This window comes from Phocoena phocoena, chromosome 8 (assembly GCF_963924675.1).
Source record: "Phocoena phocoena chromosome 8, mPhoPho1.1, whole genome shotgun sequence".
Taxonomy (NCBI): Eukaryota; Metazoa; Chordata; class Mammalia; order Artiodactyla; family Phocoenidae; genus Phocoena; species Phocoena phocoena.
Genome location: NC_089226.1, coordinates 14,523,079 through 14,548,212, shown reverse-complemented (window position 1 = coordinate 14,548,212; position 25,134 = coordinate 14,523,079). Strand labels below are relative to the sequence as shown.

The 25,134-nt window shown below is 38.9% G+C and overlaps 1 protein-coding gene across 3 annotated transcripts; it reads left to right on the top strand.

The window, feature by feature from the left end:
• Window positions 1–288: 288 nt before the first annotated feature.
• On the top strand, window positions 289–24,787 carry ARCN1 (archain 1). Of its 3 annotated transcripts, XM_065881711.1 has the most exons (10): window positions 289–431; window positions 11,159–11,422; window positions 11,919–12,098; window positions 12,230–12,435; window positions 13,264–13,428; window positions 17,150–17,315; window positions 19,315–19,462; window positions 19,773–19,881; window positions 22,528–22,732; window positions 24,617–24,787. In XM_065881711.1, the coding sequence occupies exons 1-10, from the start codon at window positions 429–431 to the stop codon at window positions 24,704–24,706; spliced, it is 1,536 nt and encodes a 511-aa protein (XP_065737783.1). In that variant the 5' UTR covers window positions 289–428; the 3' UTR covers window positions 24,707–24,787. The 3 variants fall into 3 exon arrangements, with proteins under 3 accessions (XP_065737783.1, XP_065737785.1, XP_065737786.1); XM_065881713.1 differs by lacking the exon at window positions 289–431 and having other exon boundaries at window positions 11,210–11,419; XM_065881714.1 differs by lacking the exons at window positions 289–431; window positions 13,264–13,428 and having other exon boundaries at window positions 11,210–11,422.
• Window positions 24,788–25,134: the final 347 nt, after the last annotated feature.

Genomic DNA, 25,134 nt, shown 5'->3' with positions numbered 1-25,134 from the left:
ATATATTCTGGCTACTAGTCCCTTATGAACAACAGTTATTTTGTATATCAAATGATAGAGTGGCTGTGAGAGCTTTATAAACTGCAAGAGACGTCGCAAATTAAACGAAGGCACTGACGAACAGGGAAAGGACAGAAGCCACCGGTTCCACGCTGGTGGTCGAGTCCGGGGGCCTCCCTGACACAACCAGCGTCTCAGCCTGCGCGCACAGTCTTCCCACCCCACGGCGCCCCGCCCCCCGCCCTTTGACCCGTGCCGTTTCCGGTTGGAGACGTGGCTCGAGGCCGCCATCTTGGCAAGAGGCGAAGCGCCCGGTACTCCTGTCAGGGGGGCAGTAGGTCCGGAGCGGTTGGTGCTCCCCTTCCCCCGACCCCAGCCCTAGCTGCAGTGGCGCCGGAGCTCGGGTGCGACCCACCACCGCCGTCGCCATGGTAAGACCCGGGCCGGGCCCAACTCCCGGGTCCCGGCCTTGCTCGACCGCTCTCCCTGCTGCCGGCCTGTGCTGGGGCCAGAGGAGCCCCGCCCCGAGGGCCCGGAGCTGGGCGCTTCCCCCGGGCTCTGGGAGCAGGGTGGCCTTCCGCACCCTGTGCCCGACCTCCCGGGAGATCCGAGGGACCTGACTCCAGTCCCTCTGTGGTCGCACCCACACCCCTCCCCCGCAACCAGCTGGGCACCCTCCTCTGCCGGGACCCGGGCCCTAAAACGGGCCCAGGGTTGTTGCTCTGCAAGAACCTCTTAGTGATGTCCCTTGGACCCCACGCTGTGGACCTGGGCGCTAGTGTCCAGCAGGTTCCGTGGGCACCTAGGCGCGGCAAGCTGGGCCTCTCGAGGGTTCTCTTCCTTTTGTAAAAAGCTCACCTCTCATCCCCGGTGTTCCGTAGGCCGTTGAAGTTTGAAATCTAAACCCATTAGTGTTCAGGACTTTTTCTTTAGTTTGTTTGAAAAGGACAAATAGAGGAAAGTTCGAAAGGAGGCATAGAACAGGAAGGAATAACTTCTGACACTAATTTGTCCCTAATTTGTAGGACCCAATGTCCCAGAAACCTGCCACCTACTTCTGTAGATCTTAAGTGGGTCCATTTGTCAGTGTGATTGAGTGTACACTGTGTATAAGAGCATTGGGAAAATGTGAGCCGAGTTATCGATATCACAGGCTTTCTGCCTTCAGGGAGCTTGTCGTTCTGGTGAGGTGAAATGTGAATGTGGCATATCGTAATCAGATATCTCACAGGAGGGAGGAGGGGTTTATACTCCGGGACCTGTCACTTGCCTTCAGTTGCATTATCTTTGTGTTCTCATCTATTGTTAAAATTAATGTGGGTGCGAGATGGGACACAACAGTGCTCACTCCACTGCCTCTTTCTTTCTCACGTCGATTTGTGGATATTTATGAAGTAGGAGAAATTTTTTGGTTCCAAACAAGCTAGTAATTTTTTTAAGTGCACTTTATGCCCTTCAGTCTTTTGAAGGACATTCTTTTTTTTAATTCTCTTTTTGTCAATAGATTATTAATTTGATTTAAAGCATCTTCCTACACACTTCAGAGATGACAGTATAATTTGGTGCCAATCATTAAGTTCTGTTCACGACCTTTTTAGATGAGAACTTGATTGGTGGGGGGGGATTCATGCTTGGGCTTTAAACCACTGAAAGGTTTTCTTCAGCTTCAGGCATATAAATTGCATCAGGTAGGTTTACCTCATAAAACTTTTATGTTGGACGTAAAATTTCCCAAAACTCCTTTCTTCGTTTCCACTAGGAGGCTTAGTATTTGGGTAGTGATTTTTAAACTACTTCCTTTATACATCCTGGATGTACCTATAGTGCATTTCAGAGTATATTGTAATATTAAAAGCAAAATTAAAGTCTTGTATTATATAAACGAAATATAGATTAATTTTTACAAAAACCTTGTTTGTTGAAAAGTTCTTGGAACCTCATACTATTTTTTTTCCTAGTACGATTTTTAATTCATAGATAACCAGAGGGATGGTAGAGCCCTAGGTGTTGAGTGGTAAATATAAATTTTGCATGTTATTTGGACATGTGTGCATATACATACAGTTGTGTCATGTTTAAATATGCATATGTATCTGAATTACTTGGGACTTGGCATGATCCAGATACCTACAGATTTGTGTACTCTGGATAACAGCTTATCTCAGTACATTCTGTAAGACATTATTAAGTATTTTTCTGTGTAATGTTTTCGGGTTCTATTCCTTTACAAAGAGATCACAAAGAAAGGTCCAAATAGGGTAACATTTTGTAAGATTTCTTGGATCTAAAAGTTGTATCCAAACTTCTGAAAGTTGATTTTTCCTCAACATTTTATTATAAAATTTTCAAACATGTAGGAAAGTTGAAAGAGCTTTACAGTGAACACCCCATGTAACCACCAGCTAGATTCTGTCATTAACATTTCACTATTCTTGCTTTATCACGCATCTAATGATCCATTCATCCCTGTAGCCATCTTTTTTTTAAAATGCGCTTTAGGGTAAGTTGTAGATATCAGTATGTAAATGTTGATTTTTGAAAAATAAATTTCCTTTAGCTTTAGTTACTGAAGTTGGTGCAAAATGTCCTACACTACAAAGTCCTTCTAGAGAAATAAATGAACAAATGGAAAAACAAATGGCCTATGATGACTTTCTTATAAAATGAAGTACAAAAAAAGCATCTTTTGATTTGATCTTTTTTTCTAGCTTTCTGCAAATTAATGAGAACATGTTCTTATTTTCTTAACACTTGTCAGATATCATTATAGTCAGTTCTTTTTCTTAGTAAACTTATATTTGAATGAACTTGATAATAAGTCTCATGGTAGCCCTAATCTGTAAAATCTTTACTTATCTACAGAGTGCTGTTCTCTTCTTATTTCCTAAGTATAGGCAATGAGTAAATTTACTGTAGTGATCACATTAAATATAAATGATCACAATATGTTCAGTTTCCAAGAGTCATTAGTTATTAGAAAGCTAGATTTGGGTTTGTATGGCTGGTCTACACATGATGGGGGTGGGGGGGGTGGAGACTGAAATCCTACACAGTAATAACAGTTCCCAGTTAGGGAGTTGTTATTGTTTTGGTTTTTCTTTTTTCTTTTTCATATACAATACAGCAGCTGCACAGCTATTGTATTCTTTATGTATTTTTTTGATTGTTGTTTGAGAGGAGAGTGAAGAATGAAAATGATTTTCTTGAGTTTCTTTTGATTTACCATCTTACTTATTCTCCAAATAGAAGGTACACTGCAGAAACTGAGAACAATGTCCTTTTATTTATTTATTTAAAACAAATTTTTTTTTTTTTGCGGTATGCGGGCCTCTCACTGTTGTGGCCTCTCCCGTTGCGGAGCACAGGCTCTGGATGCGCAGGCTCAGTGGCCATGGCTCACGGGCCCAGCCGCTCCGCGGCATGTGGGATCTTCCCGGACCGGGACACGAACCCGTGTCTCCTGCATCGGCAGGCGGACTCTCAACCACTGCGCCACCAGGGAAGCCCTGTCCTTTTATTTTTATACTCTACAGGTTTTTGTTTTAGAACAGAAACTTGTGATGAGCTTAAAACTCTCACTGAGTAACTTCAGGTTTTGGTTTTGTATGTACTCTGTATTTTATTGTAATCTTCCCCCGATTTGATTTTATCTGTAATCACTTCATGCATACAAGAAAGATGAAATGGTCCTCTATGACAGTTGTAGAAGCTGGCCTTAATATGATCATAAATTATATATATATATATTATCATTACAGTGAATTACGAGGAACAAAGTGACTGGCTAATTCTGGAAGTGAGGAATACTGAAGCATTTAGAGGTTCAAGGAAGTCCTTGACTTTTTTTCTTTAGGGAATTATGCATATTTATGCTGAATTACTTACCTGTTATGCTTGGACCTCTATCACTAGTGGGGATGAAGGGATGATATGGCAGCTGTCTGACACACATATACTATACACACACATGATTTGTTTTGGTTAGGCAGTTTGCCTTCTGGCAGCTTAATATTAATGTAAAGTATGGTTCCAAAGTATTGATAGTGGGACTTCCTTGGTGGTCCAGTGGTAAGAATCCGCCTTCCAATGCAGGGGACGTGGGTTTGATCCCTGGTCAGGGAGCTAAGATCCCACATGCCACGGGGCAACTAAGCCCATGTGCCACAACTACTCACCTCATGCGCCTCAACTAGAGAGTCTGCGTGCCACAGATTACAGAGCCCATGAGCCGTGGAACCCATGGGCCACAAGTACAGAGCCCAGGCGCACTGGAGCCCGTGCCCCAACTAGAGAGAGAAAACCCACATGCCACAACTAGAGAGAAGCCCGCGCACCAATAAAAAAACCAAAAAACCCAAACTATTGATAGTTACCACTGGAGCAGTGGGTGTGAAATGGAGGTATTGCACATTTTCTGTTGCTGTAAAGTTTTCAGATGCTTACACTTACAGAATCTTAAAGATGCAGAGGCACTTTCACATAAACTAACCTCTATTTTCACATAAACTAACCTCTATTTTTTAATTTATTTTTGAAATTAATTTATTTTTGGCTGCCTTGGGTCTTCGTTGCAGCACGCAGGCTTTCTCTAGTTGTGGCAAGCAGGGGCTACTCTTCATTGCAGTGCACGGGCTTCTCATTGCGGTGGCTTCTCTTGTTCCAGAGCGCAGGCTTTCGGGCACGCAGGCTCAGTAGTTGTGTCTTGCGGACTGTAGAGCAGAGGCTCAGTAGTTGTGGCGCACAGGCTTAGTTGCTCCACGGCATGTGGGATCTTCCCGGACCAGGGCTTGAACCTGTGTCCCCTGCATTGGCAGGCAGATTCTTAACCGCTGCACCACCAGGGAAGTCCCTAACCTCTATTTTAGGGATATTTCAAGAAACAATTAAGTGACATCCAAGGTAACATAATTAGTGGCAGAGGCAGAACAGAAACCTAATTCTCCAGGTTTCTTTACTCAAGGAACTTTCTGATCCATGTAGTTAAAGCTGGGTAGCAGAGTGTTGTTATTTAATCCAAAAACAAATGACAATATATTCAAAGCATTTTAAGTATTATTAAGAGAAAAGTTGTCTGACAAAGTGTAACCTAATGGGAAATTTTATTTTGTTTTTTTAAACAGTCCTGAAGAGATCATCTGCATAACTTCTGGACCCTCAGTTTTTGTATCTATAGAACGATCAAGGGCTCTTGAAAGTTTGTTTTAGGTCTAAATGCTCTTTTCCTAAAATGTAAAAAACAAGTATAATAACTGTATAGAGAATCATATTTATTCACTCTTCCCCAAAGAAAATCAGATCAAATTACAGTAGGAAAAATTAACCTACCTTTTAGTATATACTATTTTTTAATAATTGGTAAACACTTATGTGAAGGGAAGCTTAATTATTTAAAGGCATTTAAGATGAATGTTAATTTAGGGTAGGTTAAATTTATCTTGTTTCGAGCTAACCATACCTTCCAGCCATGTTAATAACTGTGTTATTAACATGGATAACAGTGAATAGAAACCTTTGTCAGCTTTGTGGATCCTGTGATTGTGGTGTCTTGAGGTTTAGAGTTATGCTTAGTGTTGGGCACTTTGGTCCTACTTTGGGAGGCTTATTCTGCTTATATCTGGATAGTGGAATGTCTCAAAGAGAGTCCCAGAGTTCTGCTTGGTACCTACTATTTTACCCTACTGTTTCTTCATCTTTACATACTCAGATTCCCTGATTGATCAAAGCATAATTTAAATGCTCTTTCTTCCATCAAGTCATCAGTGATCTTGTGAGCTAGAAGTAATTTCTTCCTCTGAATTCCTATAGCGCATTACTTAATACATTCTGCCTAGTATTACAGTTATTTATGTTTGTGTCTTATCCCTATTAGCCTGCTGCTGCCTTTTTTTTTTTTGAGTTATAATGACATATAGCATATTACTTTCACGTGTACAACATAATAATTTGATATTTGTATGTATTGTGAAGTGATCACCAAAATAAGTCTAGTTAACATTGATCACTATACATAGTTAACAAAAAAATTTAGTTTTTGGGGGATGCGAACTTTTGAGATCTTACTAGATTTCTTAAGAGAAGAATGCCAGTCTTAACTGATTTCCTCATAGTATTCCCAGAGGGCATCTAGTGTGTGTAGTAGGTGTCCAATAAATAATTATTTAGTTAATTCTTATAGTAATACTGCTAAAATGGAGATTGCCACTGCCTAAAATTAGCCTTTGACCATGCCCAATCAATAAAGCAAAGTGGGTGAATTGCCTCTCTACATTGCATGCATCTTTCTGGTTACAGGTTGCCTTTAATTTCCCTTTCATGTTGCCTTGATGTTAATTTTTACCTAAACTCTGTATGGTATGGAGGTGTTTTAAATTCCAGCTGCCTAAGAACTACCCTGAAACATACAAACATTGTTTCTAACAGGCTTATTATTATTATTAGGTATGTTAGACATGGGCTTTGTATTAAATCAGCATATTTATATAGGTCTGAAGGTTTGGTCTGAGCAGTCCTTTCTCTGAGTAGACTTTTTTTTTTTTTGCGGTACGCAGGCCTCTCAATGTTGTGGCCTCTCCCGTTGTGGAGCACAAGCTCTGGACGCACAGGCTCAGCGGCCATGGCTCACGGGCCCAGCCGCTCTGCGGCACGTGGGACTCTCCCGGACTGGGGCACGAACCCGCGTCCCCTGAATCGGCAGGCGAACTCTCAACCACTGCGCCACCAGGGAAGCCCCCTCTGAGTAGACTTTTGACTTCAAATGTTTAAATTGTGCTGTGCTTAGTATCTTTACTGTGGCTTATTCTGTTCCTTCAAAACCTCATACAATTCTAAGGTGGGGTACCATACTTCTTAGGACTGTGGTTCTCGGCCTTTTTTTTTTTTTTTTTTTTTTTTTAGTGAGCGCTCTATAAGTATTAAATTTATGATGTGCTCCTATTTATTAGTACTATTTCTCACTGCATAAAGTGGTTCTCCATGGGTCATTTGAGAATTACTACTCTAAAGGATCTATGAATTCTCTGACATTATATGTAAAATTTTGTGGGGAGTCCATTTGCATTATTTGAGTATTAAAATACTGCCAAACCCATAAAAGTAAAAGTCCATTGCCTTGAAGTGACAAATTTTTTAATGACATGCATTTCTTGGCAAGTTTATTAGTAATAATAGTGCTGTTTTACATTGTGTGTGTGTTTTATGTTTACATATTTTGTGGCATAAGTTGTATAGCTTTGGCTTACGTTTTTATTACACTCATTTGATCCTCATAATAGCTTGTGAGGTAGTCAGATGATGCTCCATATTCTCAGAGAGGAAACTGAGGCTAAGAGAGGTTGAAACGTAACTTAAGTCAGACAGACAGTAAATAGAAGAACAAAAAGTAGGATCCAAATCATCTCACTTCCAGTCATTTAATTTTCCTGGTATATTAACTTAGTTCTTCACAAATTTAGAACACTATTTCTAATTCACATAGTCTAATTCACATAGAAGGAGAAACCAATGGGAGGTGATCCCAAATATAAGGGAATTCCTCATTTACCTGATGAGAATATTAAGAAGAAAAGCTTTTCAAAATATAAAACTTTTAGGACTATAGCACAAATAGTTAAATATGTTCTTTTTTTTTTTTTTTTTAAATATGTTCTTAAAGTATTTAATAATTTACTTATACATATTGTTAAAGTTACATAAATAAGATTTTTAATTGAGAAATAATTCCTTTTTTCTGTTCTTATATTCATGAAACAGTTTATCCAAATTCTTCACAAGCATCATCATCACTAGGTCTTCTTTTTGAATTACCAGTTTTTTAGAACTTTTATACGTTGAGTTTTTTGGTATTTGACACTTTTTGAATTCATATATTATATTGATACTTTTGGAAATTTTAACCCATTTGTATAAATAACATTATGACAGTTGATTTTAAAAGAAATATTTTTTGGGAATTCCCTGGTGGTCCAGTGGTTAGGGCTCCATGCTTTCATTGTCGAGGGCCCGGGTTCAATCCCTGGTTGACGAACTAAGATCCCGCAAACCTTACTTTATTTGGATGTACATGTCATACAAAGCTTTAGTGAACCAATACAGAGACATACTTGCTTATCATTCATAAGCTAAAGCAGCAACTACCTTTTTCTTTCTTTTTTTGCAGTGGTTGAAGCATGGTTTGGTTGAAACATGAACCTCATATGATAAAAATTAATGTGAAATCAAATTTCTTGAGTATATTTGGTTTTAGTCTTCAAACAAGTCTCTAAGTCTCTTGCCTGGTGATAATTTTAGGCCAATTTCTTCTTTTTCAAGATTAAGGTATTATCATTATGTGTGTACCAAAAATTACAGGAGTCCTTGACCTTATTTGAAGAAATCTTTCTTTATCTCACACTATTAATTTAAAGACATGGATGGGGGACAGTGTGGGGAATATAGTCTATATATAATATCTTTATATGGTAACAGATGGTAACTAGATTATCATGGTGATCATTTTGAAATGTATAGAAATATCAAATAACTATGTTGTATACCAGAACTAACATTGTGTTGTAGGTCAGTCATACTTTAAAAATAAACAAACAAACAAACTCACAGAAAAGAGATCAGATTTGTGGTTACCAGAGGCAGGGGGTGGGGGGAGGGAGAACTGGATGAAGGTAGTCAAAAAGTGCAAACTTCCAGTCATAAGATAAATAAGTACTAGGCATGCATTGAACAGTATGATAAACATAACTAATACTGCTGTATCTTATATATGAAAGTTGTTAAGAGAGTAAAGTCACAAGTTCTCATCAGAAGGAAAAAAAATTTTTTTTCTATTTCTTTTTGGCTGCACCGTGCGGCTTGCGGGATCTTAGTTCCCTGACCAGCGATCGAACCCAGGCCCTTGGCAGTGAAAGTATGGAGTCCTCTAACTACTGGACTGCCAGAGAGCTCCCTTTTTTCTGTTTCTTTAATGTTGTATCTATATGAGATGATGGATGTTCACCAAACTTATGTGGTAATAATTTCATGATGTATGTAAGTCAAATCATTATGCGTACATTTTAAACTTTTACAGTGCTGTATGTCAATTACATTTCAATAAAACCAGAAGAAAAAAATGAAATTAAAGACATGGAATCACTGGGACTTCCCTGGCGGTCCAGTGGTTAAGACTTTGCCTTCCAATGCAGAAGGCATGGGTTCAGTCCCTGGGGAACTAAGATCCCATATGCCGTGGGGTGTGGCCAAAAACTTTCAAAAAAAAGACACGGAATCACCATGATGTACACTTAAAATATCTCACATTTTTATATGTTAATTTTACCTCAGTAAAGCTGAATTAAATAAAATTCTGTGACCAACAACAACAAAATAGTAAAGTTAAAGACATGAGGTGGGAGATTTCCTTTGAAAAGAATGGGTCATAACCTTGTTGCATTTTTATTCTTTTTCTGGGATCCTTTACTCCCCTCAGTATATCTTCTTGCCTCATGCCTGGGTGGTAGCAGAAACCTCCCAAGCAGCTGGTGATGGTGAAAGATACATTTCTTAAGTACAAAACTGTTTATTTTTTTTAAAAAAAAACCCAAACTATTTATTTAAAAAATTATAAATATTTTGGGGAAAGTGACTGTTTTGGGACTTTTAAGCTAGCTTATTTGCCACTCTTGAAGTAACCACCTGTAATTTTATACTCTATACCTCTCTGTATGTCTGAAGTATTTTATCTTTTTAAAAGGATATAACTTACAAAACAAGATTCTTCCTTAGAGTATTTATTTATGATGTAGAACTACTTTCTATTTTTAAACTTTTTAATTCTATACAACGTAACTTTATGCTGGAATAATTAAGGTAAGTTTCAATATAGAGTTGATAGACTCAGGAACATAAAATTGTATAACTCCCTTAAATGAGCTTCTTTCTAAACTTGCAGTTGTTATTTGGGAAATAGAGCAGTTGATAGCATTATTCTTGAGATTTCACATGAGAAAATTTGCCTGATGTTCATTGGAAGCAAATCAATCAGTAAAAATACAAATCTGGTAGAGGGAAATTATTTGTGCAGGATATAGATCAAACACTTTTTCGATACAAATTGTTTTTACCTAGCTGCTTGGAAATAAGCGTGATGGTAATTATCTCCCAAATACCCTAATGACCTATCCTTGATGAATAAGGACACTGTGTTCTCCTATAATTATTATAAAACTGTTCTGTTTTGAAACTATGAGAATATTTATTCAAATTGACTAACTTGTTTTTTCTTCAAGCTGCTCACCTGTAGAGGACAGGTTTCTGTAAAGCTGAGAAGCCTGACCAGTAGGATGTTGATATTTCAGAGGTTGTATCCCAGGATTGAGGCTTCCAAAATGTGTAAATAGTCTTTTTGTTCCTTGTCCTTGTGAACTTTTGGGTTCCTGTACTGAAGAGACTATTAACACTGTACTTAATATTCTTACTACTCTGCTAATGGCATTTGGTCTTCTCTTCTTTGATGCTTTATTCATTTTGTTTAATGAAATGCCAGACTCTGAAAAAAGGACTGTTAGTCTTGATCATTGCCCAGTGTCAAAACCTGTATGAAACATTGAGTCATTCCGTTTTTCATTTTACAGATTGTTTGCATGTCTGGAGGTAAGATAGTGTGGGATGGGACGGTTAATCAAAGAGCAGAAGATAAATTTAGACTCACTAGATTGGTTCCATATTCTAGGTAAAAATGAAATGAAAGGTCAGGGGCCTTGTATAAATCCTCAGTCTGCCTGATCAGACCTCTCTTTTGGCTGTGGAGATCTCTATTCTCCCTAGAAAAAGTTTAAGCTCTTCTTTATGGGTCTGCCAAAGCAGAGAGCAACCCAGTTTTGAGTCACAGGGGATCCATTCATAATGTATTTGTAGACCTAGAAAAAATTACTTCTTTACTAAGTTTTTCTCTAGGTATGTTATTGAAAAACAGGAGTAATAGCTTCATTTTCCTCTACTTTAGCTTTGTTTTATGAATGACATACTATAATTAAAAGAGCAATGAAGTAGAGTTTGAAAGTCAGCATTCTAATAGTAGTCACATCACTAAATAACTGAGTGTACCATTCTACAGAAGATGTGAGGATTCTGAGAAAACACATGTAAAGAAATAATTAATTAGTACTTATTTATATGTTCCCGGCAGGTGCTGTTGGCAGCAGCAGTCTGCACAAAAGCAGGAAAGGCTATTGTTTCTCGACAGTTTGTAGAGATGACCCGAACTCGGATTGAGGGCTTGTTAGCAGCTTTTCCAAAGCTCATGAACACTGGAAAACAACACACATTTGTTGAAACAGAGAGTGTCAGATATGTTTACCAGCCTATGGAGAAACTGTACATGGTACTGATCACTACCAAAAACAGCAACATCTTAGAAGATCTGGAGACCCTAAGGCTCTTTTCAAGAGTGGTAAGAGTCCTGTAATATTGGGTTACAGTTTTTGTTTTTAAATTTTTTGTGTAAAACTGTTTTTCCCCCAAAGCAGCTGATGCTTATCAGTTTGCATGTTCTATGCCCCCAGCCCTCATCCCAGCATCTTATTGCTACAGCTCCTATTCATTCAGCAGACACTTACTGGGTATCCTAGACTGTAAGTATTACAAAGGAGAATATGAGAACTGCCCTTTTGTTTCCCATTTCTCTAGCAGTTACTCTAACCTGCCTTTGTGGTTCTGACACTTGTTTGGCTATATTTTTAGATAATATTCTTCAGGTAAGATTTGTTGATGTAGCCACACACATAAAAGACTTTATGCCACAGACTTGCTTAAAATACAGAGTAGCAGAAGGAGCTAATAAAGGGATTTAGGCTTATTGAAATTTGTATATTTTAAAGGATGATAACTGGAAAACAAAACTGGTGATAAATTCTAAATCTTTCTTTTCTGTTGCTCTCCATGATTAGATTCCTGAATATTGCCGAGCCTTAGAAGAGAATGAAATATCTGAGCACTGTTTTGATTTGATTTTTGCATTTGATGAAATTGTTGCACTGGGATACCGGGAAAATGTTAACCTGGCACAGATCAGAACCTTCACAGAAATGGATTCTCATGAGGAGAAGGTGTTCAGAGCAGTCAGAGAGGTAAATAAGGTCTTCTCTGGGACAGCTGGTTTGTATATCTTTCTTTTAGGCTTCATTATCTGATTTTCCCTTTTTTATTTGCTAGTCTAGTCTGTACTCAAAGCTACATCCAAGTATGTATCTTCTTGTAGACTCAAGAACGTGAAGCCAAGGCTGAGATGCGGCGTAAAGCAAAAGAATTACAGCAGGCCCGAAGAGATGCAGAGAGACAGGGCAAAAAAGCCCCAGGATTTGGGGGATTTGGAAGCTCCACAGTGTCTGGAGGTAGCACAGCTGCTATGATCACAGAGACCATCATTGAAACTGATAAACCAAAAGTGGCACCTGCACCAGCCAGGTATATAATCCAGTGTATCACCCAGAATGCAATCCTAGAATGGCAGATGAAGGCTGTATGTGTGTATCTCAGAGTGATATCTGATTTTTAGGCAAACTGTAAATAACAAGTGACTTGATGAAGTAAGATATAATATTAAATTTGGCTGCATAATATGGGGATAAAGGAGAAATCTGAATGTGGTGTTTTTCCTTTTGTGTAAAAGAGAGTTCTTTTACAAATTATAACATGATCTCAATTTCCTATGAGAGTTGCCTTATTTTGGGAGAAGAGGGGATATTTAACTGTTTAAGGAACATGTATTTTTAATCTAGTGTTCGTGAATGGATTTAAGGGAGAATCTGAACTACCTGAAATTATGTGAAAAAGTTCGTTTGTACACAGGTATATTTATCTGGATAGAAGGTACAAAGTTTTCATCAGATCACACATGCTTATGAAAGTATACCTGTGGTCGTTGGGTACTTGAAGCTTATATGGGTTTTTTTGTTTTGTTTCTGGCCGTGCCCCTGTGGCATACATGATCTTAGTCCCCGACCAGGGATGAACCTGTGGCCCCTGCAGTGGAAGCACAGAGTCCTAACTACTGGACCACCAGGGAATTCCTGAAGCTTATATGCTAATTGTGACCCAGCTGTCAGTTCGAGCAGGGAGTAGTCTAGTTGTCCACTAAACACTAGGAAGCTTGTGTTTTTTCCTTGAGGTATTCACATTCCTCTTAAAGAACAGCTTCAAGGAAAGCTTCAGTGATAGAGAATTATTAATTAGTTTTTAACTTTTTAAATCATGTGTGTATTTTTGTGTGTATGTGTGTGTTCTTCCACTTAGGCCTTCAGGCCCTAGCAAGGCTTTGAAGCTGGGAGCCAAAGGAAAGGAAGTAGATAACTTTGTTGACAAATTGAAATCTGAAGGTGAAACTATCATGTCCTCCAGTATGGGCAAGCGTACCTCTGAAGCAACCAAAGTGCATGCTCCACCCATTAATATGGAGAGGTAAGTAGTAACTCTTTCAGTAAGAACAGACCACATAGTGTTAAAAAAAATTATCTCAATGCACTGTAAATTCTTTTTGTGTCTTAATTTTTCCAGATTTAAAACACTTCCTACTGTATAGCACAGGGAACTATATTCAATATCCTGTGATAAACAATAATGGAAAAGAATATGAAAAAGAATATATATATGTATAACTGAGTCACTTTGCTGTACAGCAGTTAAGCACAACATTGTAAATCAGCTATACTTAAATAAAATTTTTTTTTAAAAAGTACATTCTAGGTATAAACATGAGGTCTTCCCCCCTCCCCCCTTTAAACATGATTGGGGGCTCTCAGCCACCTGTTCTCTATTAAGTTTAGAACTTACCTTTCTATCAACTCTGGTGGCTAAATTAAACAAAAATAACTTTTCTTTGTGCCTAGTGTGTACTTTGTCTCTTAAAATGGAGTGGAATTAGAGGGCTAGAGTTATGATTAGCACTATACTATATTTTTGCATGTCTTTTTCTAATTTTTTTTAATTTTAATTTTTTTAAAAGTGGTTACTTTTTTTTTTAATTAATTAATTTATTTTTGCTGTGTTGCATCTTCGTTTCTGTGCGCGGGCTTTCTCTAGTTGTGGCAAGCGGGGGCCTCTGACTATCGCGGCCTCTCGTTGCGGAGCACAGGCTCCAGACGCGCAGGCTCAGCAGTTGTGGCTCACGGGCTCAGTTGCTCCACGGCATGTGGGATCCTCCCAGACCAGGGCTCGAACCCGTGTCCCCTGCATTAGCAGGCAGATTCTCAACCACTGCGCCACCAGGGAAGCCCTTAATTTTAATTAATTTATTTTTGGTTGCATTGGATCTTCATTGCTGTGCGTGGACTTCCTCTAGTTGCGTCGAGCGGGGGCTACTCTTCGTTTGTGTGCACGGGCTTCTCATTGCAGTGGCTTCTCTTGTTGTGGAGCGTGAGCTCTAGGTGCCTGGGCTTCAGTATTTGTGGCACACGGGCTCAGTAGTTGTGGCTTGCAGACTCTAGATCGCAGGCTCAGTAGTTGTGGCACATGGGCTTAGTTGCTCCATGGCATGTGGGATCTTCCCGGACTAGGGCTTGAACCCGTGTCCCCTGCATTGGCAGGCAGATTCTCAACCACTGTGCCACCAGGGAAGTCCTTCTAATTAAGTTTTAAGGAGGACAAAATTTATAAATATCTTTAGTAGCAAATAATGTATTATCTTTTGCCTTTTAAGTATTTGAACCCAGTATAGAATATTTTGATTTGTCTCTTATCTCAGGACTGTGGTACTGTTTGGTAACATTTTTAAGTGGTAGTTATCAAGTTCACATATTCATGACTCAGATTTCTTGTTTTGAAGCCCAGACCTTCTACTGTTACTGATGGTTTTGAGGTCAAGTGAAAGATGAGTCTGGGAGGATACCTCTATTAGGTGTGCATAAAAGAGGAGTATGTTGTATGTCTTATTCTGTATGAAATGAACAGGGTTATGTCGGGATAAATCTCTTAAATCACTAAAGCTCCTGTGCTATTCCTAGTAGTTGCTTTGAGGGAGACAGAGGCTTGACACTATTTTGATATTGGAGACTGTCATGTACTAGAGAGGAGTTGAGACTCTTTTCTGAATGATGAAATACTTCTTGAGCATGGAGCAAACGTTTGTGAAGGTAAATGAGACCATGCATTGTCTTAAGATACATTCCTCTGTGGTCTTGAGTCTCATGCCTTTGTTTCTGGGAAGTCTTAGAGGTTAGAACAGAGCAAAGTAGGATGCCAGAATAGTCTTTTTAAGCCTCTGCAGTTCACCCAGCTAAAAATAGTTTTAGTAAGGAATATGGGTAGATTGTACTTAATAATTGCCCATAGCAGTCACACCTTTTATTTTACTTATTTTGAAAACTAGATTATACATTCATGTAGTTCAAAATTCAAAAGGTTCAAAGGATATTGAACTAAAACTTCTTCCTCCCCCCCCAGCCACGCAGGTTTCTCTTTATGGAGGCAACTAGTATTAACTAGTTTTTTGGGGTTTTTTAATTTTTAAAAAATTTTTTAAAATTTAAAATTTTTTGGCCACGCCTCATGGCATGCAGGATCTTAGTTCCCCAACCAGGGATTGAACTCGTACACCTGCGGTGGAAGCACGGAGTCTTAACCACTTGGATGCCGGGGAAATCTCAGTATTAACTAGTTTTTGTGTGAATCTTCCAAGAGGGATAGTCTATGTATAGATGAATAAAAACATGGTACAATTTCTGTATTTCTCCTTTTTATACATTAGTGGTGGCATACTAGACACATTTCCAATTGCTTTTTTCACTTATTTCAAAGACAAGAATTTCCTTATTTGAAGCTATAGAGACATGACATCCAAATGCAGTACCTTACCCTAGACTGGATCTTGTACTACTATAAGGGGCATTACTAGGTCAACTGACAAAATTGGCATATGAATGGTAGATTAAAGTATTGTGTCAATGTAAATTTACGAAGTTAATAACAGTACTGTGGTTATGTGAAAGAATATCCTGTTCTTACAAAATACACTCTGAAAATGTTTAGGGATAAAGGGCCGTGATGTATATATTCTGCCTGTAAATGGTTCAAGGAAAAAAGTAAAATATATTTATATAGAGAGAGTGTGCAAATGATAAAACAAATGGGATAAAATGTTAACAAAGATAAAAAGGGTATAAATGTATTTCTGTTACAATTTTAGAAATTTTTTTCAAATAAAAAGTTTTTTCAATTGTTCCTCTTTTTTTTTTTCTAATTGCCCAGTATTCATTTTTGTGGATATACTTTTATGTATTTAAGTAGTCCCCCAATTGACGGACATTTGTCTGTAAACTTTTGCTATTACAAACAATTCTTCAGTGAATAACTTACGACATTGTTTTGCACAGGTGAGAATTTATCTGTAGGATGAGGATTTGCTGAACCAAAGGGTGTAATGCTTTTATTTTATTTTATTTTATTTTTTAGGGATAAAGGTTGTTTTCCTTTTTTTAATTGAAGTATAGTTGATTTATAATGTTATGCTAATTTCTGCTGTACAGCAAAGTGACTCAGTTATGCATAATATATATAATATATACACATTCTTTTTAATTTTTGTTTATTTTAAATTTTATTTGTTTATTTTTGGCTGCATTGGGTCTTCATTGCTGCGCGTGGGCTTTCTCTAGCTGCGGCGAGCAGGGGCTACTCTTCGTTGCGGTGTGCGGGCTTCTCATTGCAGTGGCTTCTCTTGTTGCAGAGCACGGCTCTAGGTATGCGGGCTTCAGTAGTTGTGGCATGCAGGCTCAGTAGTTGTGGCTCGCGGGCTCTAGAGTGCAGGCTCAGTAGTTGTGGTGCACGGGCTTAGTTGCTCTGCGGCATGTGGGATCTTCCCGGACCAGGGCTCGAACACGTATCCCCTGCATTGGCAGGTGGATTCTTAACCACTGCACCACCAGGGAAGTCCCCACATTATTTTTTAATATTCTTTTCCATTATGGTTTATCCCAGGAGATTGGATATAGTTTCTTGTGCTATACAGTAGGACCTTGTTGTTTATCCATTCTAAATGTGATAGTTTATATAATGCTTTACATTTTGATACATATGGCTGCAGCACCTTTACATAAGTTGCTTATGGCTAATCACCATTAAACCCTGGAGAAAGAGAGTTCTGGTTTTTACCTGTCTGAGCAGATTTATCATTCTTTCTCTACAGTGTGCACATGAAGATTGAGGAAAAGATCACGCTAACCTGTGGACGAGATGGAGGATTACAGAATATGGAGTTGCATGGCATGATCATGCTTAGGATCTCAGATGATAAATTTGGCCGAATTCGTCTTCATGTGGAAAATGAAGACAAGAAAGGGGTGCAGCTACAGGTGTGTAGAGGCTTTTGATAAGGGAGCATTAAGGCTTTTGTCTACCTAACACAGTCTTTCTCAACTGGAGTTCCCTGTATGAACCATAGAACACAGAAGATTATTTAACTTATATAACTAGTGCCATTCTAGATGCATAGGAAAGAAGTTAATTTAAACACAGAAGATTATTTAACTTATATAACTATTGCCATTCTAGATGCATAGGAGAGAAGTTAATTTATTACCTACAGTGGAAGCCTTGAATTGATAAATGCCTTCCCAAGCCAGTTGGGAATGACTGACAGCAGCTGTATTAGTATGGCCTTTTAATACTGGAATTGAGTGAAAGGTCATTTTGAAATCTAATAAATGACTTCATACTCACAAAGGTACAAAGAGATGCATATTTGTTACTATTATGCAAAGAGTAAATTCATTTAGGATATTGCTTGAAATATAATTTAAAAAACAAAGTTTTAAAACAATAGGGTGGTATTTTATTTTATTTTAAAATTTATTTATTTATTTTATTTTATTTTTGGCTGCGTTGAGTCTTTGTTGCTGCACACAGGCTTTCTCTAGTTGCAGTGAGTGGGGCTATTCTTCGTTGTGATGCACAGGGTTCTCATTGAGGTGGCTTCTCTTGTTGCAAAGCACAGGCTCTAGGTGCCTGAACTTCATTAGTTGTGGCATGTGGGCTCAGTAGTTGTGGCTCACGGGCTCTAGGGCATAGGCTCAGTAGTTGTGGCGCACAGGCTTAGTTGCTCCGCGGCATGTGGGATCTTCCTGGACCAGGGCTCAAACCCGTGTCCCCTGCATTGGCAGGCGGATTCTTTTTTTTTTTTCTTGCGGTACACAGGCCTCTCACTGTTGTGGCCTCTCCCATTGTGGAGCACAGGCTCCAGACGCGCAGGCTCAGCAGCCATGGCTCACGTGCCCAGCTGCTCCACGGCATGTGGGATCTTCCCGGACCGGGGCTCGAACCTGTGTTCCCTGCATTGTCAGGAGGATTCCTACCCTCTGAGCCACCAGGGAGGTCCCGGCAGGCAGATTCTTAACCACTGCGCCACCAGTGGGAAGCCCGGGAGGTATTTTACTAAAGCAGGTTATGACACTAAGTTTACTCATTCTGCTGCTATATAACTGCCAGTGCTTGTTTTGTTAGCTGAAGGGCAGTATCTAATGGTATATTTGAAAAGTACATAAAATGCTTAAAAATGAATATGTATGTTCCACCTACCTGGCTGTGTAAGAGACCTTCTTTATATTATTACAGTTCTTGTCACAGTTTATTTAGATGGTTGATCTTATATCTCTTGTCACGAGAACAAAGCCTTTTCAGCGAAGAAAGTGGTTTTGTCTATGTTTTATTCCACTCATAACCAGCACACAGTTGTCTTTTGGAAGTAGTGCTTATATTATTTGACAGTAGCTTTGCTGGCTCATAAAGTCTGTGTAGTCTGCTATCCACAAGTTACTACTTTTTCCTTTTTTCTCCTAATGTGACTTCTTTTAAAAAGAGCAGTCCATCTTAGTTGGCCTGAGTTTGAACAACTTTTAGGCAAAATTGCAGCTAAACTTTCCACAGAGCTTTTCCCTCTCCTGTCTCCTTAGTATAAGGCCAGGACTGCTATGTGACCCAGCCAGCTGATCAACGTCTGACCCTAGTCTTCTATTTGGCAAGCTTGGCCTCACCATCAGGCTGCTCCCTATGAAGTATTTTTGTAAAGGACTTGGTTAATGGTCTTTTAACTTTTTCAGTTACAAAGTTACTAACTTTTTACTTACAAACAAAATGGCTTAGAGTTGAAATTACTTTATTACTATTTTTTAAATGTCTTAAATCTTTAAAAGTCTTTGAAGAAGGGAAATCTTTCTTCAAAATAAAAAATAATTGGAATTTTTTAGGCACCCTGTTTTAGATGTTTAGATTATGGGCCATGTAAGACCAAAAGGAATTTATTTCCTGTCTTATAATGTCTGAACCTCAGAAGTTTTCTTTCCCTTCTCATTTCAGACCCATCCAAATGTGGATAAAAAACTTTTCACTGCAGAATCTCTAATTGGCTTGAAGAATCCAGAGAAGTCATTTCCAGTCAGTAGTGACGTTGGGGTGCTGAAGTGGAGACTACAAACCACAGAGGAGTCTTTTATTCCACTGACAAGTAAGTGCCTCTGGTCGGTCCTACTAAGCTAGACTGCACTGAGAACTAGAAATAGCCTTGGCTTGTACCTTCTTCATTGCCACAATTCTTTTTCACAAAATGACCTTTCAAAATGGACTCAGTGCTATATTTAGTGTATTTTGGTAATAAATAGCTTAAATTTTAAACACTTTTAATTTTGAAACCATTATTTTTAGTAGTTTACACTAGGATGTTTAAGGCCTGCAGTTGTCAGTTTTGATTTGCCATCTTAACTTTCCTCCATTCTTTTTCTAATGTTCTAATATACCTGCTTTGCTTTTCTCTTCAGTTAATTGCTGGCCCTCAGAAAGTGGAAATGGTTGTGATGTCAACATAGAATACGAGCTACAAGAAGATAATTTAGAACTGAATGATGTGGTTATCACCATCCCACTCCCGTAAGTACCCCACATAATCATTTTTTCTATAGCGAGCTTATAGAACTAGTCTTTTGGAACTCCTTTTGGAGGCAGCACTTAGCTGGCTATCCATTCTAAGATATTTGTTTCTCATAAAGGTCAATTGTGAAAGAAACCAGGTACAAAAGGCTGCATACTTACTATATGATGCCACTTATAAGACATTCTGAAAAGGTATTACTCTTGGAACAGAAATCAAGCATTTGATTGCAAAGAGAAGAAGCATTTGATTGCAGAGGAGCACAAAGGAACTTTTGGAGATGATGGAAATGTTCTATGACTTGATAGTAATGGTGCTTACAGGCTACATTTGTCAATGCATTGAGCTGTACACTTTTAACGGAGTGGATATTACTGATTTTAAAGCCAAACAAGCAAAGCTGGTTATAGTTCTAGGGCCGTGTTTTCAGATACTGGTCTTCAGATTGTTCATGTAGTAATGAAGGTTTCCAGAAGGAGGAGCCAATTATCAGTCAGACTTTCTCTGCTTTGTTTTGCAACTCTTAAAGGAATTGAGTCTGACAGACTGAATTTTTCTTTTTCACTTTCTTCTCTAAATTTTCAGCTAAAGATGAGATTATGTTTTCAAGGGTACTATTCTTGCTGAAACAAGATATCTACATTAGTTTCAGTAAATTTTCTAACAGCTTTATTGAGGTATAGTTGACGTGATAAGCTACACGTATTTAAATTATAAAGTTTGATAAGTTTTGGCATGTATGCACCATCATCACAATTAAGATAACAAAAATATGCATCCCCCCCAGAAGTTTACTTCCTGTAAGTTTTTGATGTGTGCTTAAATGGCCTACTTTCTAGGATCATCTGGAAATACTCTCTACTTTATCTCCTCACTAGCATTTCTAGCGACTGAACTATTATTACTTCACCATTGAATCCCTGCTTCTCTGCCTTTCAGCACCCCCATGATTAAGTACAGGGCTTAATTATGAATACCCAGTAAGTGAATTCTTAGTGTGTCTATACTATTAAATTGCTTGGTTATTATTACAGAGAAAATGGTTCTAATTCAATCTGTAGTTGTGTTCAAATTAATTTTAATTTAATTTGAATTAAAATTAAATCTAATTTATTTGTAGTTTGATTCAGGCCTTTACATGGCCAGGTCTGGTTTTAGTCATTCTTATTTCTACTTTTTAAAATATGCTTTATTACCAATATCCCCTTTAATGGGCTAATCATCTTATTCTTCACAGCTTGGTTATTATTTCAGAACAATAGATGGCTGCCTTGAACCATTGTGAGATTTGGGCATTGGTGACAGGTGTGGGTTTTATTTTGTCAAGATTTATTTTACTAGACTATTTTTAGGATGCCACAAGTTTTAGGCCTCTCCATCTACCCTATAATTGTGGTTACGGTGGTTTCCTGTGTCTTAGTTCAACTTTGCAGTAGTCTCCAGGAGAGACCCTTAGACAGCATTTTACCCTATTGTCTAGAACTGATCAAATTAGAGGATCTCAGAATCAGAATTGGAACAAGGGCAAAGGGAAGAAACATACATACAACTGGGACCATAAAATTGATAGGGAAGAGTTAATTGTGTTATATCACCCTTAAAGTTTTCTTTGTCTCCCTTATTTACCCTGCCTTTAATGCAAACATTGGATGTCACTGGTGAATTAAAAGATGGTAAATTTAGAGTGTGTAGGAGTAGCTGGCACTGCCTGTCAGCCGTGTGCGGGGATGCACAGTGCGTCCTGACTAGCCCTGGTTCTCTTGCAGACTAAGGACAACTGTGTAATATCTCTCTTTCCCATCATGTTCACATTTTGCCCAGGGGTAATTGTGCTTTCACTTATCAAATAAAAGTTCAGTTACTGGATTATAAATCAAATAAACCCACTGGCATCAACTACAATAAGTTTTAAAACCTTCTAAAATCTTTTTTTTTTTTTTTTTTTTGCGGTACACGGGCCTCTCACTGTTGTGGCCTCTCCCGTTGCGGAGCATAGGCTCCGGACGCGCAGGCTCAGCGGCCATGGCTCACGGGCCCAGCTGCTCCGCGGCATGTGGGATCTTCCCGGACCGGAGCACGAACCCATGTCCCCTGCATCGGCAGGTGGACTCTCAACCACTGTGCCACCAGGGAAGCCCCTAAAATCTTTTAAAAACATCCTCTCAAAGGTCCAAATTCATCTCCATTCTAAATAACCACATAATGGTGTTTAAGTTCTCCCCCACTGTTACTATCAACCTGTTTTTCCCCTCATTGGCATCTATGAAGAGAGCTACGCTATGTTAAAATTCCATCATGACAAGGCAGCAAACCATTAGTGCAGTATTTTTGGAAATACATCCCACTTTACACATTTGTCAATCTCAGTCCCCTGCCAGCTCCAGATATAGTCCATAAGTTGGAGCAGCCCAGGACTATGTTTGCCCATTACTTATGGTTGCATATATCTGTACCTACAAAAGGAATTAATGAGACCCTTGGCCAAGGTTAAGGGTCCTTGAAGTTATCAGGGAGCCTAATTTTTTCTAGGACTATATGAAAGTGGGCAGAATTTGAGGAGCATAATCAAATTTGGGGGTGGTTTTCCTTGGCATAGTTCTTCTAGCTCTGGACAGCTAACTTGACACGGATGTTTCTTGTGACAGATCTGGTGTCGGCGCACCGGTGATTGGTGAGATTGACGGCGAATATCGACATGACAGTCGACGAAATACCTTGGAGTGGTGCCTGCCAGTGATTGATGCCAAAAATAAGAGTGGCAGCCTTGAGTTCAGCATTGCTGGGCAGCCCAATGATTTCTTCCCTGTTCAAGTCTCCTTCATCTCCAAAAAAAATTACTGTAACATACAGGTACCCCTGTTTAATAGAGAACTTATATGGGGAAAGTGGTAGGACGGATACCTGATAGGCAACATGTCTTCATGGTCAGAGCAGAAATCAGAAAAGCTGATGTCCCCCCGTGGATTCCATTGCTGCCTCATTGTGTAATCTTGGTCAGTTCTTCACCTGCTTTGTCTCAGTTTTCCTCTCTAGATCAAAGTAAAGAAATTGAATATGACTACATATAAAAGTACTTATGGGTTGTGCAAGACTCATATCTCTTAGTTGCCTGTTTTTTTTTTAATAATCTCATGTATCTTAAAATTCATTTGCCAAAACACTCAACACATGATTTAGTAATGCCTTCTGTATTGTCACTTGGTTTGATCCCAAGGAATGAAAGAAAGTTTATTTGGAGGACAAAATTACTGCCAAAAAAGGTGATTCTAATACAAATAGATACGATTTTTATGTTCTTTTATGTCACAGCTTCCCTTCATTAATACGGATAATCGTAAGCCAATTCTGTTGTAAACCTTGTCCTTAAGGTAGGCAGGCAAAGCAGGGGAAATCTGTGAACTGTTTATTTATTTATTTATGCATTCATTCATTCATTCTGTGCCATGCACCTTGTGGGATCTTAGTTTCCTGACCAGGGATTGAACCCAGGCCCATGGCAGTGAAAGCGCTGAGTGCTAACTGCTGGACTGCCAGGGATTTCCCTGTGAACTGTCCTTCAGATCATTATTTTTAACTCTTTGTTCTTCCAGCATTCAAGTTGCATTATAAGCACCGAGTTTATATTGTTATCTTCCCCTCGGACTTGTTGATTTGCTTGTCATTCTGGTTATCTTCCCAGATGTTCTCTGTCTCTCCTGAAAGTGCTTGGGAAGTTATAGTTTCATCTGCTGGATGATTCCAAAGAGCAGTTCTCCCTCCCTCCCTCCCTCCCTCCCTCCCTCTCTCTCTCCCTCTCTCCCTCTCTCTCTCCCCCTCTCCCTCCCTCCCCCCCCCATCTCAGTTATTGGCTTAACCCCATCAGTATTGGGAGCACATTGTTGAACCCAAGACATTTTCCTGTTACTGACCATTTGAAGAACAGGACAGTATAATTGCTCTGTCAGAACCTCACTAGAAAATATGAATCAGTGGTTTAAGTTTTGTGTTGGTGCCATTATGCGCACCATTGTTACAGGTAGTTCATTAAATTGGACATCTATTATTATTAATAAAGAGAAATCTCAGGACTTCCCCGGTGGTGCACTGGTTAGGACTCCGAACTCCCAACGCAGGGGGCCTGGGTTTGATCCCTGGTCGGGGAGCTATATCCCACACGCATGTTGCAACTAAGAGTTCGCATGCCACAACTAAGGAGCCCACCTGCCACAACTAAATACCCAGTGCAACCAAATAAATAAATACTAAAAAAAAAAGTAGGTTTAAATAAAAAATAAATAAAAAGAAATCTCAAGAGAAGGACCCAGCCATACCTAGAAAATGAATATGATAGAACAACTTAGACTGAGAGCAAATTAAATAATGTTGAATTGTTAGAATGTTGCATTTTGGATCAAAATGTTAATCGATCATCCTGATAGAATGTCTATGACTTTCATAGGTTTTATAGGGCAGGGCCTGGGCAGTGGCCACTCATTCTGGACCTTTTACTTAATATTAATACCACTCTACATGTCATCCCAACAGTTGTCTTTTCTATCTAGAGAGCAGATTAATCATGTTGGTGGGGAAGAGTGATGCTGTGAGCTGCAGTTGTGAATTGAACTTTTTTAGTATTTCTGAGTTAGTTTTAATACTGCTTTAGGGGATTTGATCTGTTCTGTACTGAGAATTTAGCCAGCACCTTAAAGACCCGCTGTCCTTCTGCTTTACCTTACTCTTTGTTTGTTTTCCTAGGTTACCAAAGTGACCCAGGTAGATGGAAACAGCCCTGTAAGGTTTTCCACAGAGACCACTTTCCTAGTGGATAAGTATGAAATTCTGTAATACCAAGAAGAGGGAACCGAAAGGGAAAATTTTCAAGTTAATAAAGAAGAAGCCAACAGTGGCTGAAGAATTTTTTCCAAACCTGCAAGCCATTGGAGACCCTTTTTTTCAAATACAGTGCACGATTCTCTGAGCGCAAGGACCCTCAACTCACCCTCAGTGTTTCAGTGTCACAGAGACATTCTCTGGCAACGAAATGACCCAAACATAAAGGGAAAGGCTGCTGATTTCTTTGGCAGATTTTATTGGCCAGCAGGAAAGCAAGCTCTCCAGAGAATGCCCCCAGTTAAACACTGTCCCCCATCAGCTAAGTTGTTTTTTATTTTAATGCCTAAATATATTTCATACTTTGTTTTTAAAAAGTTTTTTCTGCAGAAGGTTTTAATCTTTCATACTCCTTTCCTTTACCTTCAGTTTTTTTCTTTCTA

Bases quoted from the DNA above. Each gene is read 5' to 3' on its own strand.
- ARCN1 (XM_065881711.1), top strand. The intron at 12,436-13,263 runs GTATATAATCCA...TCTTCCACTTAG, and splicing joins GTGGCACCTGCACCAGCCAG to GCCTTCAGGCCCTAGCAAGG. The intron at 19,882-22,527 runs GTAAGTACCCCA...TTCTTGTGACAG, and splicing joins GTTATCACCATCCCACTCCC to ATCTGGTGTCGGCGCACCGG.